Here is a 16,420-nt window from a genome sequence, read left to right as displayed (position 1 = left end):
GTTCCACGATATCAACCTGCAAGAAAAGAAAGACCTTTTCTTTGTGGAAGTCGACTTGCAAGAAAAGAAAGACCTTTTCTTTGTGGCTCTTCCAAACGATCGTGGAACGACCACCGACGAGGGGTTTCGTAACCAAATCTGCCAGGTTGATATCGACGTGTTGCGCCACTTGCAGGAAAAGGTGAAAGGGGGTTTTAACGAAGAGAAATATGCACCATACATTGGGTTTTCCTACCTCAAGAAGCATCTGGAATCTGAAATTCAAAAGAGGTACAAAGAAGCAGTTCCAGCCACCCTAGCACTGTTAGAGGAGCGATGCATTGAGGTTTCAACAGACCTATCCAAACTAGAATCCAAACTGCAAGCAACTTCTGATGTCAGTCAGCTGAGGAGATCGGCAACGCTTCACGTTGCTTCTATTTGCACGCATTTGGTATGCATGTACACACAATTTCGATTCTTAATGTTTCTGTTCCAGTGCTTTTGCTAATTGATGTACTAGAACTAATCAAACACTTTTTTTTCGGTACAAAAGCATCACCTGCTTGTTGGAGCAGCTGATCTAGACCCCGAGCTATGGGGTTTAACTACTGAAGAGAAACAAAAATATAGTGATATTGTCAGATGGCCTGGCATTACCATTGCACTAGAACCTGGTCATCACACTCTCTTCAACTTCATTATTTTAGACCTAAGTTTATCCCATTCAAGATATTCTTCAGGAAACGATGATCGAAAAATCTCTTTACATTCTCCAACAAGTAGCAACCTATTGGTCGTGGCTCTAAAGTCTCTAAGCCCTTCCAAAACTACAGTCACGAATCGTGGTGGCCACTTCAAATTCACTCTGCCTTCTAACCTGGAGCTGAGCGGAGGTCCTGATTGTCTTGACGTGGATGATCTGGTGTTTGTGGGCTGCTGGTTGGTTTGAGATGATGTTGATTCAGATATTACTTCTGCTGCTAGAAAGTTAAATAGATTGGAAACACAATATTCACATTCCCCTGCAGCTCTTTTAATTGACCCAATACGCCTGATTAAAGCAAATAGATTAAGAATAGATTAGAAAAACTTAAAAATGATGAGAAGGATGACGATTAAGAACCTTACTGTAGGGATGTGATCAGCATAAGTTCTCTTTAAATCCGATAACTTCTTTCCGCAAGCACCACAAGCAGCATCCATCTTCGCAGTGGGAGAAGAAGTCAGTGAGCCTAGAAGTATAGAAAAAGAAACTAACAGATGCAGCAGGTACACGCCTCATGTGCAGGAGTGCCGGGACGGCAGGGACTCGGTGGCGATTATGACTTGGCAATGGCGGGTGCGATGTATCCTGGTGGTTAGAATAAGACACTGATTGCTTCCGCCGAATGCACAATATGAGGAAGAGCTAGGCAGACCAGGCACAGCAGCACGGGCCTGTCTGTGCCTCACCACGCCCTTCCGTGCACCCTCCCCTCACCACGCCCTTCCGTGCACCCTCCCTGGCAGCACGCCTCGCCTACTACCCGGCCAGCTTTTATGACGTGCAGCACTCTCTCCTGCCACCGGCCACGTAGATACATCGGCCTGTCTGACGCCAATTAAAGCCGCGGCAGCGCGGATGCGACTACACACGCTATATCTGACCGGTCTGTACCTCACGCACACTTGTAGGAGTCCTAGTATCCTTGTCCACTGCAGCAGCTTCTTGGCCGCTCTGCATGGACACATTCTGCTGCAGCTCTGGAAGCTCCCAGGTACAAGTAAGATCAGACCCAACTGAGTGGAGGCAACCTGTCATGGAGCCATCTCTCATTTCATGGACTGAAAAGAGAAGTAGATAGACATTCACAGAAAAAAAATGAGAATTTAGATAGCATTATGTCACTGAAGTAGCATGCAGATTCAGATTGCTGCCAACACTTACCTCTCCGAAGGTCTTTGTGCACAGATTCAGTATGCTCTGCATTGGTTTTGATGGCCTGCATAATTTAACAGTATTTTGAATTGATAATGACAACATGAGTAGTTGGGTGCTGCACCAAAAGAACAGATTATATCTCAAAAAAAAGGAACACGCTATATCTCAAAAAAAAAAACATTATGAATGAGCTGTGTCTTTCAACAAGAACATGCTGTGGGAAGTCCTCCAGTTGTGAGGCTACCAACCAGGGTTCAAACCCAGGTTCTCGAAAAAAACAAAGGCCCCTCACTGTGTACCCCAAAAGTATTTGACTCAACCTGTGGCAACGGTGTCCCTGTAGGGGCAAGAGCCTGCTTCCAGGTGCCTTTTCTCAACTTTTCAAACAATGCCTTCTGGATGTCTCTCAGTAATCTTGGGTTGAGATTTTTATTCTCCTTTTTAGTTCTCTTTCAACAGTGAAACTGTAGGATAATAGAATTGCCCCGTGATCTATAACTGCAGTAATCTTAGTTTATGCGGTAGAAAATTTTTGTTTTTGCTACCCCATATTCCTTCAGTGGTATCAAAGCCAGTACTGTCTCGTTATAGATTCGGATATGTGCATATGGAGATATGCGTATTTTCAGATCGATCTATGACCTAGTTTCGTAAACTAGCTGCGAAGGTTGTGCAACGACATACTCCTACCAGTCAGTTTTCCGCCATCGGAGTTAAGTGATGCACATAAACCCGGTCGCTGCGGTTGGAGATCAATGTGATTGGTCGAATCGAAACTTATGGCATAAGCCAGATGCATGAGATGCATAGGACAGTAGATTGAATCTACTGCGAATTCCGTTTTTGTTGCAAAAGCGTGTTTTACAATAAAACAGTCATAACTTTTGCATACAAACTCGGATTTAGGCGAATTTTATATCGATTTGTATCTATAGAAAAAGTTAGACTTGGTTCAGAACAGCGTTGTTGTTTTTGTGAAATTTAGATTTGCGAAATTCGGCCTAGAAGATAGTTTTCAGCGTTTTAAGTTCGGACGTCGGAATCGCATAACTTTGTTTTGCAGGTTTTGTGATCGGTATGGCCTCTATGTGTATGTGATGCATGTGTGTAATTGTTTCATGACCTGTGTGTCGTGATTATGACAATTCGGCCGGAGCCATATGAATTGTTGCATTTGATGTAATGGCCTGCGTGCCAACCTGTGATGATCCAAGTCGTGAATGTAATTTTATTTACTAGCTATTATGTATAATAGCAAATTCTAGTTCTTGGAGTTTTCATCACATTAAGAATGGTGCACATGTACATAGAGATGGAGATCAACATGGTGAACAAGTTCCATGAAGATGGAGATCTACATGGCGAACAAGTTCTATGGAGATGGAGATAACCAGAAGAACAAGGGTCATACTGATTCACAATTATGTGCTTGCCGTTTTTGACGTTTTACTACTACGTGCGTCATAGTAGAAGTAGAACGATCCCTCACAAATTTCGAGCTATCATGCCCTACCAACTAAACCTTGCACTGTCACATGTCTTGTACGATTGGTGGTGGGTCTATGAAATTTGGGCGCCACTGGTTTTTCTTGACTAGACAGGCTGTATCGGATACATGCACGCATAATGGGTTGGTTAGCTTGACAAGGTCATCTTAACGGTTAAGGACCTAGGGACATAAAGGTTGGGAGCGAGACATGGAGATATCACCCAACAACAAGAGTCATATGAGATATGATTAGCAAAGAGTTGCTTACCGATCTATCTAGTCTTCTAGCGGTGATGTTAAAGCTCACTAGTCGACTTGATAGTTGTGGGTCTTGAATCGCTAAAAATCAATAGAGGGATATTGATTTTAGTGGGAGTAAATTCTGTTAATTGCTTAATATCGTTTACTCCATCATGAATACGTTTGTCTTAGTATTTTGCATTATTATTTTGCTGTAGATCATGGTCCGCAACAACACCCAATCTTTTTCATTGCGTTCGGTCCTTGAGAAGGACAAACTGAATGGGACTAACTATGCGGATTGGATCCACAACCTGAGAATTGTTCTCAGGGCAGAAAAAAAAGGAAGATGTTCTAGATACCCCATTACCAGAAGAGCTCGCTGATGATGCACCTGCTGAGGAAAAGACAGCTTACAGAAAGGCTTGTGACAACAACCTTGAAATAAGCTGCCTTATGCTCGCTTGCATGGAACCTGACATATAGATGCAGTTCGAGACAAACCATGAGGCACACGATATGATCGTGGCGCTTCAGGACATGTTTCAAACTCAAGCCAGGACTAAAAGGTTCAATGTGTCCAAGGCCTTTGTCGAAAGCAAGCTGGCAGAAGGCGCTGCAGTGGGTCCGCATGTAATCAAGATGGTTGGTTACACATAGAGGTTGGAGAAGCTGGGCTTCCCACTTGGCCAAGAGTTGGCCACTGATTTTATTCTCGCCTCTTTACCGCCAAGTTATGGGAACTCCATCTCGAACTACCACATGCACGGGGCTGAGAAGGACTTAATGAGCTGTGCGGCATGCTCAAGACGCAGAGTGACATCAAAAAAAGCACAAGTGGTGGCCATGTGATGGCTGTCCAGAATAAGACTACTTTCAAGAAAAAAGGTTCTTCTTGGAAGAAGAAGAAGGGCAAGGCTAAGGTTGCGAACCCCAAGCCGAACCCTACACTCAAGGCTAAACCTGGACCAGCTGCAGACAAGGAGTGCTTTCATTGTCACCAGCCAGGACACTGGAAGAGGAACTGCAAGCTGTACCTAGCCACACAGAAGAATCGTTCTTCCACCTCGGGTACGCTTGTTGTTCATATTACAGAAATATTTCTCGCTGACTTTTATGTTAATTCTTGGATATTTGATACCGGATCGGTTGCTCATATATGCAATTCGATGCAGGGAATGACAAAGAGTAGAAGCGTTGAAAGAGGAGAAGTTGACTTCTGCGTCAGCAATAATGCAAGAGTTGCTGCTGTGGCCGTCGGGACGATGCAACTTCACCTACCATCAAAATTTGTCTTGGAGCTTAGTAATTATTATTTTGTTCCTAGTTTGAGTCGAAACATTCTCTCCTTCATGTTTGATGAAGGATGGTTATTCTTTTGCGAGTGAAAACAATGGTTGTGCTATCTCTAAGAATAATATGTTTGTGGCTTTTGCATCCATTGTGAATGGATTATTTGTTTTAAATCTTGATGATTCACCTATCTGTAATATTAATGCTAAAAGGCCTCAGCTTGCTGATTTGAATCCTACCTACATGTGGCATTGTCGTCTCGGTCATATAAGCGAGAAACGCATGATGAAGCTCCATTCGGATGGACTTCTAACTTCGTTTGATTTTGAGTCATACGAGACATGCGAAGCTTGTTTGCTGGGCAAGATGACCAAGACGCCATTCACAGGTTTTCCAGAGAAAAGCATCGGACCTACTGGAACTCATACATACTGATGTATGTGGACCAATGAGCTCGACTGCTAGAAGTGGATTCCAATACTTCATAACTTTCACTGATGACTTGAGTAGATATGGCTATGTCTACTTGATGAAGCATAAGTCTGAAACTTATGAAAAGTTCAAAGAATTTCAAACTGAAGTTGAAAATCAGTGTGGCAAGAAAATTAAAGCTTTACGATCTGATCGTGGAGGCGAATATCTGAGCCACGAGTTTAGCAGTCATCTAAAAAGTTGCGGTATTGTTCCACAACTTACGCCGCCTGGAACACCTCAGAGAAACGGTGTGTCTGAGCGACGTAATCGAACTCTGTTGGACGGTTCGATCAATGATGAGCCAGTCAGACCTACTGTTATCGTTTTGGGGTTACGCTCTAGGAACAGCAGCTTTCACATTAAACAGGGTACCATCAAAATCCGTAGACAAGACACCATATGAGATATGGACTGGCAAGACTCCCAGTTTGTCTTTTCTAAAGATTTGGGGTTGTGAAGCATTTGTCAAACGACTCCAGTCTGACAAGTTTTCACCCAAATCGGATAAGTGCATATTCATGGGATACCCAAAGAAGACCTTAGGGTATTACTTCTACAATCGATCTGAGGGCAAAGTGTTTATCGCTCGAAACGGAGTTTTTCTAGAGAAAGAGTTTCTCAAAGGAGAGAAAACTGAAAGAACGGTGCAACTCGAAGAAGTTCGAGATGAGTCAATAGGACAAAACTCTACAAGTGACGCTAATGTAGCTGAACAAGTTGAGATGCCTATGGCAACAGAAACACCTCCGCAACCACGAAGGTCAGCAAGGCTCCGTGAAGCGCGGGAATTATTATTATTAGACAATGATGAGCCTGCAACATATTCAGAGGCAATGGCATACCCTAACTCTGGGAAATGGCAAGATGCCATGAAATCCGAAATAGAATCCATGAAGAAAAATCAAGTTTGGAACTTGATAGACCCGCCTGATGGTGTGAGAACCATAGAGTGCAAATGGATCTATAAGAAGAAGAAAGTTATGGATGGAAATGTTCACATCAATAAAGCTCGACTTGTCGCAAAAGGTTTTCGACAAGTTCAAGGAGTTGATTACGACGAGACTCTCGCCCGTGGCGATGCTTAAATATGTTCGGATTATTCTAGCTATTACTGCATATTTCGATCATGAAATATGGTAGATGGATGTCAAAAACAGATTTCCTTAATGGAAATCTTACCGAGGACGTGTATATGATGCAGCCCGAGGGTTTTGTCGATTCAAACAATGCTGGAAAGATATGCAAACTTCAAAAATCCATTTATGGATTAAAACAAGCATCTCGGAGTTGGAATATTCATTTTGATGAAATAGTCAAAGGGTTTGGCTTTATTAAAAACAAAGAAGCTTGTGTTTACAAGAAGGAAAGTGGGAGCTATGTTGCATTTCTAATCCTATATGTAGATGACATACTGCTGATTGGAAATAATATTCCTATGCTTGAGTCCGTAAAGACTTCACTGAAAAATAGTTTTTCGATGAAGGATTTAGGAGAAGCCGCATACATACTGGGCATCAAGATCTATAGAGATAGATCAAAGAAGCTTATAGGATTAAATCAGGATATTTATATTGACAAAGTGTTGAAACGGTTCAACATGGAAGAGGCGAAGAAAGGGTTCTTGCCTATGTCACATGGCATATATTTTAGCAAGAGTCAGTGTCCTACGACAACTGATGAGTGGGATCGCATGAGCAAAGTTCCATATACTTCGGCAATTAGATCTATTATGTATGCAATGATAAGTACCCGTCCAGATGTTTCTTATGCTCTAAGCGTTACAAGCAGATACCAGTCTGATCCGGGTGAGAGTCACTGGACAGCTGTAAAGAACATTCTTAAGTACTTAAGAAGAACTAAAAATGTGTTTTTGGTCTATGGAGGTGAGGAAGAGCTCGTTGTAACGGGTTACACCGACGCTAGCTTCCAAACTGACAAAGATGATTCAAAATCCCAATCAGGTTACGTGTTCACAATAAATGGTGGTGCTGTTAGTTGGAAGAGTTCCAAGCAGGAGACGGTGGCCGATTCTACAACAGAAGCCGAGTACATCGCAGCTTCCGGTGTTTGGATAAGGAAGTTTCTTATTGAGCTTGGTGTGTTCCCTAATGCCTCTAGCCCGCTGGATCTCTACTGTGACAACAGTGGAGCCATTGCGCAAGCCAAGGAGCCAAGGAATCACCAAAAGAGTAAACACGTTATGCGGCAATTTCATCTCATTCGAGAGTTCATCGATCGGGGTGAGATCAAGATATGCAAAATACACACGGGCCTGAACATTTCAGATCCGTTGACAAAACCGCTTCCACAGCCCAAGCATGAGAGGCACACAAGAGCAATGGGTATTAAATACATTCTGGATTGACTCTAGTGCAAGTGGGAGACTGTTGGAAATATGCCCTAGAGACAATCATATTTCCTTGTATTCATGATTAATAAAGTGTTCCTTAAAATATCCATGGATGACAACTTGTATTGATTAATGCTTATGTGAAGTATTTGTGAAACTCTCTACTTGTATGGATATTCTAAAGTGTACATAGTCGGAGTTCATGTAAGGACACACATGAATATTAGACTAGCACATATATTAGTTGATTGACTATGTTTCACAAGTCATGGACATGGGGATGTAAAACTAATAATGTGGGCTCATGTGAGACATGAGATTGAACCGACCCAACACGAGATGATAACTTCTCATTACACATTATGTACGCTGTGTCCTAAGACTTGAGATCGTCGTATGTCCTCAAGATGTGAACCGATTTACTTAAGAGCTATCAAACGCTACACCATAACTGGGTAGTTATAAAGGTGGCTTTCGGATCTATCAAGAAGCATGCTGTGAGACATGGTCGATCAAGATGGGATTTGCCCCTCTACAAGAGATATCTCTGGGCCCCTCGAGTGATTCGGATTAGGAAATGCATGGATATGCTAGGGTTAAGAGTTAACCAAGAATTCCGAATCACAGAATCGAGAAAGAGTGGTCGGCTTCAAGCTAGACCAAATATCGTGAGGCAAAAGGAACAACATGTATATGATATTATAGCGGCTCGTCTGATATGATCTTTGTGTGCGTATAGGAGTTGACATGTCTTGCTAGAGGCCACTGTCTACTATTGGGCCGAGTAAGAGTACTCGGGCCATGTCTATTCGCATGTGAGCCCATAGGGTCACACACTTAAGGAAAAGAAGCCTGATAAGGATGAGATCCGAATTAAACTGGGCTTAGGTGCACTAATGGGCCTTTTAGGCCCAAAATGAGGCGCCCAAGGTGGGGCCCAAGGCAGCCCACCTAAGGGGCTATATAAACAGAAGGCCTAGGTCGCCCTCGCGAACCTAATAGTCCGGATCGCGACGCTTCTTCCCGTAAGTGAGGATACCTTGGAGGTGCCGCATCTGCTGCACAAGAACGAGCCGCACTTGAGGAGGTTCTCGCAACTGCACTGCCGGCTTCCATCTGTTCCACTACACCGACACGCTACAGAAGTTCCGCAACCGCGCGTCTAGTGGTAATCCCGTGATCTATAACTACAGTAATCCTTGTTTATGTGGTAGGATCCAAGTCTAATTTTTTCTGTAGATACAAATCGATATAAAATTCGGCTAAATTCAAGTTCGTATGTAAAAGTTATGACTGTTTTACTGTAAAACACGCTTTTGCAACAAAAACGGAATTCGCAGTAGATCCAATCTACTGCCCTATGCATCTCATGCATCTAGCTTATGTCCTAAGTTTCTATTCGACCAATCACATTGATCTCCAACCGCAGCGACCGGATTTATGTGCATCACTTAACTCCGATGGCGGAAAACCGATCGATAGGAGTATGTTGTTGCACAACCTTCGCAGCTAGTTTACGAAACTAGGTCATAGATCGATCTGAAAATACGCATATCTCCATATGCACATATCCGAATCTATAACGACCGGCAGCGGAGGGAGCCCGCGCGAGGCGCGCGGGACAGAGCCGCACGGGCGCTGCAGAGGAGGCCGCCGGGTAGACTGTGCAGCCGTCGCGGGATCCAGACGAGAAGCCTGGCGTGAAGGCGACGGGTCGGAGCAGAGGTGCTGCACGGAATTCGTCGACGACGAGTTCAAGGCGCCACGCGGAGCCCCTGCTGCCACCACGGCAGCACAAGGTGGGTCACGGGCGCCGCCGGGAGACCGCGACTGCAACCACGGCAGCGCGGATCGGGTCGTCGGCGGATTCCATGCGGGTGACGAGGTACGCCAATCTGCTACTGCTTGACACTCTAAGGGCGGCGGATTAACTCGATCCGCCGTGATGGAGGGCGCTGTCCCCGGCGGAGGTCATAGGCGACCTCCCCGGGGGCGCGCTAGAAGGCCGGCGAGGGGGCGCCCTGGAGGGGCGCCGTGGGAAACAGGGGGAAGGCGGCGGCGCAAGAGGAGGGGCGCCGGGAGCGCTAGGGTTAGGGCAGCGGAAGGCTGCCTAGGATCTCAAACCCTAAACTCGTGATACCATGTAAGATAATAGAATTGGTGTAATGGATGAATATTTTGCATTGAGGCCTCGGCCTGTATATATGAGAGTACATGACTTGGGGGGCAAGGCTCTCCGGGATACATATGGCAGTCTACGATACGTATATCTACAACTACCAAATATACTCTAATAGAAACACAGATTGAGCGACAAACAACAGAGTTATTCTTTCCATCCTGGATGTAGGGGCAGGCGAGTTAGGGGATGTTATGGCTGTGGGGAGATGTGGAGAGGCGAAACAACGAACCAGCAAAGAAATCAACAATATCAAGGAGAGGATTATAGAGATGATGATGGTGAAGACCCTTGAAGCGCAGATCTGATGACAAAGAGAATAGAGAAGATGAGCTGGGAGAACATGACCTTGAGGACCAAATCGAGAAGAGAGCAAGGGGTAAGAGAAAGAGGGGGTGAAAATGACTATTATGAACAGAAAGATAAGAGGAGAAAATCAAGCTGCTATAGAAGGATGGGTCCAGCAACTGCAGGCAGAGAGGCGGTGTGCTTCATTTGCAATGGTATTGGACATCAACATGGCCAATGCCCTAACCCTCCCTTATGTTACAATTGCAAATGTAGTGGGCATAAAGCAATGTTTTGCCCTGCCAAGAAGGGATTGAGGAACTGTGGTTTTGGTATACCTGGAGCAGGTTTCTTTAGTATCCATATACCAACTGACAAAGGCAAGAGAAGGAAAAAAAGCGGGGCCATATTGCCTTTGGTCTAAAAATCAGAGTTATTCTTTTTAAAACTGAAATATACACTTTTAAATTATTTTTAAGAACGTGTAAAGTTAACTAATGCACTGATTGCTGTAATATAAATGGCGTTGGATGATTTGGATCATTATGCAACTGCAGCTAATAGCATCACACATCCAGAATGCTTCCAAAGTAAAATCCAGCAATATAAAGGAAAACATTCCAGGCAAAATGTAACTGATGGCATATACAAAAAGTATAGAAGAAAGAAAACAAGAGTAATATAATTGGAAATAAACCACACAGTGTTTTCAAGTAAATAAGGCAGCAAAACTTTTATATCGTCAGTGTCTGATTACCAAAAAATATACACCAGTGGCACATAAAAGAATTTGATATTACTATAGCACGGTAGCATAGGCTTAATAAGCTCATATGATTCCCACGACCACACCATACAATTTAAACTCTGTAGAATGGTACAAGGCAATAGCCAATTAGAAACTGTGGAAGAAGAGTTTATGATCCTGAAAACTAATGCAGAAATATGTACTGCTTGGTTGGGACTGAAAGTAGAAATTAAAATGTGTGCTGCTAGGAACATGGGCAGCTGGCACTGGTACTGTCAAACTCAAATTCAAATAAAAGTGTCTGTTACCATTCAAGTTATATTCAGAAATAAATGTGCCTCTATTCCTCGTGCAAGCAGCAGTGAGAAGGGGAAAAGGTACTAATAAAAAAATGCTCCTCAAACTCACAGAAATTAAGCATGATGGAAGGCTAAATTAATCAATAAACCTGATGGGTATTCAATGGATTGACAATTTTTAGAGGCTCCAGAGAAATGATTATCAGCCACCACAAGTACTAATTTCTCCTAAAAAACTGAAACGACAAAAAAATCATGTATGCAAACCAATCTGTTACAGTAGAACATATACGCATTGCAGTCCGATGAAATCTAAATGCAAATGAACAGGTCCGTACTTCCTCCCAACCAACTCGAAGACGATTTACTGGCTCCAATGTTGAGAATCACCAAGATCAACCAGGCAAGTAGAAATCAACACCGCCATGTATCAGTCCAAGAGCTAGCAATGTTCAAAACTGCAGAAATCAGAGGACAAACAAGGAAAAGTTCTCTCCCTAGTTTTAGACTGAATCCAGCAGTAACCTAGTAGAGAACCCTCTCAGGTGCAATGCTTCCAAATCAGTTAAGGAATTCAAAAAAGGCAAGTAGCGGAAAACCCTACCAAATCCATGTGTACTGTCCAAGCAATCCATATGAACAGCCAAACTTATCCATACATTAGAGGGTGTTTCGTGGAGAATTGGGAACCAAATGCAATTTGAGGAATCTAGAAACTACTCCACATGCTTTGAACTGAATGAGAACCATTGGAGGCAGAAACTATCAGAGACCAGAAGGACCCCGAAACCCCACTGCCCAAGCACCAAGTGCGCTAGAATATGCACACTTAACTGGTGAAACTGAGACAAGATCCACCAACACCCCCCGCAAATGCAGAACTCAATACGCAAGCACGGCGATGCTCAAATCGACCCCAATTTGAACGAAGCCCACGGTGAAACCTTGAGGCCTTGTGCAAACACCAGTCAGAAACCTCTGGACGACATCTCGATCTAACAACGTTTCAATCAGTAGGGAGCCGCCCGAAACCAGTGGAATTGCACAGAATTGAAGTGGAGAAGGGCAAGGTGATAGGGAGGAGACTTACTTGAGGCAGCAAATTATGTGCCTGTGATCTCCGCCTCCTTTGTCTTCTGAGCCAGCACCTGCATCGGAGCCACACAACCACATTAAGGGCACAAACATGCGTACAAGCAAAGGATGCAAAGCACCTGCAGACCATTTCACGACGTCTGCATTGCACACGCAGTGGACGTGTGTGCAGAGGAAGAGGGAGTGGGGAGAGGTCGAGAGGAGGGTGGTAGTGGTGCGGGATTTGGGGGTACTTTGCACCTGTAATGTCGCTGTGCCCTGAGCAGCATCGCCTTGCCCATCATCTACAGTAAGTTCTTGCATAGTATTTGTGCTCTGGGCAGCATTGGCTTGTCCATCATCTGCTCTTACTTCTTGCATCTGTAATATTGCAGTGCTCTGGGCAGCATTGGCTTGTCCATCAATGCTCCAAGTCCTTGAATCTGTAATGTCCCTGTGCACTGGGCAGCTTCAGCTTGTCCATCATCTGCAACGAACTCCTGTTTAAGAAATGTTATGCCCTGAGCAGCATCACCTTGTCCATAAGCAAGATGCTCTCCTTCAAAATCGTCCTCATCACTAGTCAAGTCAACATATTGTGCAACCACCTTATCATCATCACTGGACAGGTCAATAAAGTCCAGTATCATTGCTTAACCTGAAACAGCAAAAGGACGTGAGCAATGGAGCACAGCAGATTCTAAAGTACTCCCAGGACATGATAGCCCCAGATACTAACAGTAAAAAAAGACCATAATATCTTGAAAATAAATAAATTTGACAAAAAGCAACACCAATTTTGCTGAAAACTGAAGAGTGCTTTTAATGAACAAACTAAACATGCCGAGTTGCAGCTATGCAGCAGAGAGCAAGCAACACGACGATCTGCTACTGCCGGACCTAACAGATCAGATCATACGAGCCCAGCTGCAAATCACTGAGGTTCTGTCAGGCGGAAGGCTGAACCAAAACCATGAATGACTGCTATTGCAGTTGTTCTGACCGACGGAAACCAAGAAATGAAAAAATAAGCTGCTGCTAAAAAGACCAGACAAGCTGAGTTGCTGCTGCTGCAATCGAACTACAGAACAAAACAGCCAAGAGAAATACGAAGGTAAAGAAAACAAATTGGTCTAGCTGGGTTGCAGCTACCGAACTCAGAACCTGCCGGTCATGGATGGGTGGGCAGTGGATGGAGCCGTGGATGTAAGCTTACCTTCGGTGGGCATTGGACGGAGCCGTTGGGGATGGCGGTCGTCGTAGTCCACGCCAGTCGCCAAGATGGAGGTCGCCGTAGAGGGGAGGGAGGAGGAGGATGCGAAGGCTGCCCTCGCGCTGGGGATGGGAGCGACGGGCGGATTCGAGGAGCAGCAGCGGGTGGATCTGAGGAGGGGTGAAGAGAGGGAGAGAGAGGTGAACAGTCGGGCGTGGTAGGGTTTCGGGAGTGGGCGACGGGATATTATTGAAAGCACAGAGCATCTTAGCCGTCCAATTCGATCCAACGGCTAGAAGCGACGTGCGTTCTGATTTGGGCTGTGTGGGCCAAAATGGGTCTTGTCTCATGCTGTCGTACCTTCACTGTTTAATGTTTTTCTTTTTCTTATTTATTTTAAGACTTGCAAAAACAAATATTATATATACCCCAATACAATTTTTATATGTAATAGACTACGGTTGTCAGGTAGGAGTTTGAATAATTTTCTAACAAAATTACTATTATCTATAATTTAAATAAATTTATGCGTGCTTATTGGAAGTAATTCCAGTTTGAACTACATGTATCTCAAATAATATTTTAAAAAATTCCGTAAAAATATGCTGCTTATACTTCTGCAATTATTTTATTCTGCAGTATATTTTGGAATTTCTGATCTTTTTAAATATAAAAATGAAAAAAATCGGCAAAGCGGCTTACTTTTCCTTTTGAGAGAGCTCTGGCCGGCTCCGGCTTCACTAGCTGCACTGTACAACACTGTGTATCAGACGAAGCTGCTAAAGCCATAAAAATGTAGCTTCTTTGGCTCCCCGTTTATTTCCGGCAGAGATAGGAAAACAGCTCAATTGAATAGTGTGTATAACAAATGCTGCAGATAGCTGCACAGTAGTAGCATAAAAGAGCGCCGGAGCCAGGGATCCGACGCCCAAAGAGGTAAAGAAGGTTGTGCCCTGCGACCAGGGGCTAGTTTCTTCTTTCTCCTCTTCTTTCACCACCTCTCTTCTTTCTTGTCTTCTTCCTCTTTCCTCAACATCTTCTATCCTATCCAACCTTTTTGATTCAACTAGGTTCGTGGCCGTGCATTGCTATAAACAATAAAAATCATAAATAAAAGATATTCCAATCTTATTGACAAGCAATCAAATCAATAGACATGTAAATATATATGCAATACATCTAGATCTGGCCGAACCTTACAAGACGCCTAGGTCTGGCCGAGAAGCGACGAAGAGGGTTGGCGGCGAGCTCGAGCGGGCGGTGGTGCGTCGGGCTTGTGGGACGGCTGTGGGAACGCGGCTCTGGTCGTCTAGATCCTGCGGGACGGGTGCGCGACCGTTCTGCGAAGACAGGGAGGGGGTCAAGAAGGCCGGAGGTACACCGACAGCGAGAAATTTCGGTGAGGACGAGCTCACCATGGCGGTGCTTCGGCGCCAAAATTCGACGGCGTCTGGCGGCTAAGGCTAGAGCGGTGGGCACGGGTGCGTAGTGGTGGCGACTGCGAAGCTCCAGTGGCTCTTATAGGGCGGCGCACTAGGGCTATGGCGGCGGAACAAACTTCGCGGAGCTTGCGGAAGGGGCGGCTCGAAATCTATCCGTCCTCGGGCCGTATCCGCATTGGGAATGCGTCGGCCGAGAGTGGAGGCTGGCACGTGGGCCTGAGGAGCGACGGACGCGGCACGGTGTGGGTCCACGGGCAGTGGCGAGGCGCGGCCGGCTCGGTCCAGCAGTCAGCGGCGCGAGGTAGGGGGAGGCCCTGACCAGATAGGCCCACCGGTCAGCGGCTCGACGGTCACGGGTCCACCGCCTGAAAACGTCTAGAACTTGGTTTGTAATAAATAATTGAACCTCTATATGTAATTTATGGGAATGTTGTAATCTCTGGGCTCGTCTTCATATAGGTATTGTACGCTTTGTTTCGATCTCGAAATACGTGGTTGTATCAGGTGAAACCCAACAGACTGCTGAATTAATCTGATTTGAGCGTGTAATTGCCGAGAGGATGGTGATTATCACACTTAAGGCAGGTTAATTTGGACGGTTCTGCCACAACCGAGCCATTTGTACAGTTAATTCCAACCTCATCCTTATGAGGCTAGCTAAACCATTGACTCTATTGGCTGTTCTCCAATTTTGCACAGTTCCGTTAATCCCAAAATTTGACCATCGAATTGATCTCTACTCCACAATTGATCCATGGGAGAGATTCGAGAAAATTTGACCTATCTATAATCTGTCAAGCTTTTGCAAATTTTGAGCATGTGTAGCTTCAGTTGTACAATCCAAAATCCGGACAGCCGATAGTAACAATTAATTTTCACCTAATAAACTTTCAACTTTGGAAAAATGCATGACCATGGCTTGGAGGCCCTTGAATTTTGAGTTCACCATAAAAAAATGATGAGATTTTTGGACAAGTGGCCGTTAGAATATGAGTTTTGGAAGATGCTATCCCCAGAATTCAGAAGCGCGCTGAAATCTGTTGCTCAGATTAAGGTTGGAAATAATCTGAATTGCCTTCAGAGTCGAATATGAAAGTTGTTGGAAAATTCATGCATATTCCCGCGGTATGTTTATTTGCTACTGTTGGGAAATATGGATCTTACAAGTTATTGTCCAGAACGTTGATCCAAATTTGTGCACAACTACTTACCTTCCACTTGCACCCCTCTATGGCACGATTAGGACCTTCCCACCAGAATACTATGGTTGCCCTCTTGACATCATACGTCCTGACTATTTTGTCACCTTTACTTTCTGCAATCTAATATTCTTGACTTGTTGAATACTACGGTTGATCCTACCCAACACGCTCCACTTTGACCGGCACATCATACTTGGCATCGGCATCACGCCATCCGTCTTGCTCG

At 44.5% G+C, this 16,420-nt stretch overlaps 1 protein-coding gene across 1 annotated transcript; it reads right to left on the bottom strand.

Annotated features, from left to right (window-relative positions):
* Window positions 1-1,618: 1,618 nt before the first annotated feature.
* LOC120680876 (meiosis-specific protein PAIR2-like) lies at window positions 1,619-13,755 on the bottom strand. Its single transcript, XM_039962458.1, has 6 exons — window positions 13,554-13,755; window positions 12,873-12,995; window positions 12,599-12,791; window positions 12,354-12,411; window positions 1,910-1,964; window positions 1,619-1,806 (listed from the first exon to the last, which is right to left on the bottom strand). Exons 3-6 carry the CDS (start codon window positions 12,640-12,642, stop codon window positions 1,619-1,621), a joined length of 345 nt encoding a protein of 114 aa, XP_039818392.1. The 5' UTR covers window positions 12,643-12,791; window positions 12,873-12,995; window positions 13,554-13,755.
* Window positions 13,756-16,420: the final 2,665 nt, after the last annotated feature.

Source organism: Panicum virgatum, chromosome 7N (assembly GCF_016808335.1).
Source record: "Panicum virgatum strain AP13 chromosome 7N, P.virgatum_v5, whole genome shotgun sequence".
NCBI classification, from domain to species: Eukaryota; Viridiplantae; Streptophyta; class Magnoliopsida; order Poales; family Poaceae; genus Panicum; species Panicum virgatum.
This window is presented reverse-complemented; position numbering and strand designations above follow the sequence as displayed.

Coding starts and splice junctions, on each gene's coding strand:
- LOC120680876 (XM_039962458.1), bottom strand. CDS start 12,642: ATGATGGGCAAGGCGATGCTGCTCAGGGCACAGCGACATTACAG. Junction 1,965..12,353: donor CACATAATTTGCTGCCTCAA/GTAAGTCTCCTC, acceptor TAAATTATGCAG/GCCATCAAAACCAATGCAGA. Junction 1,807..1,909: donor GCACAAAGACCTTCGGAGAG/GTAAGTGTTGGC, acceptor TTCTCTTTTCAG/TCCATGAAATGAGAGATGGC.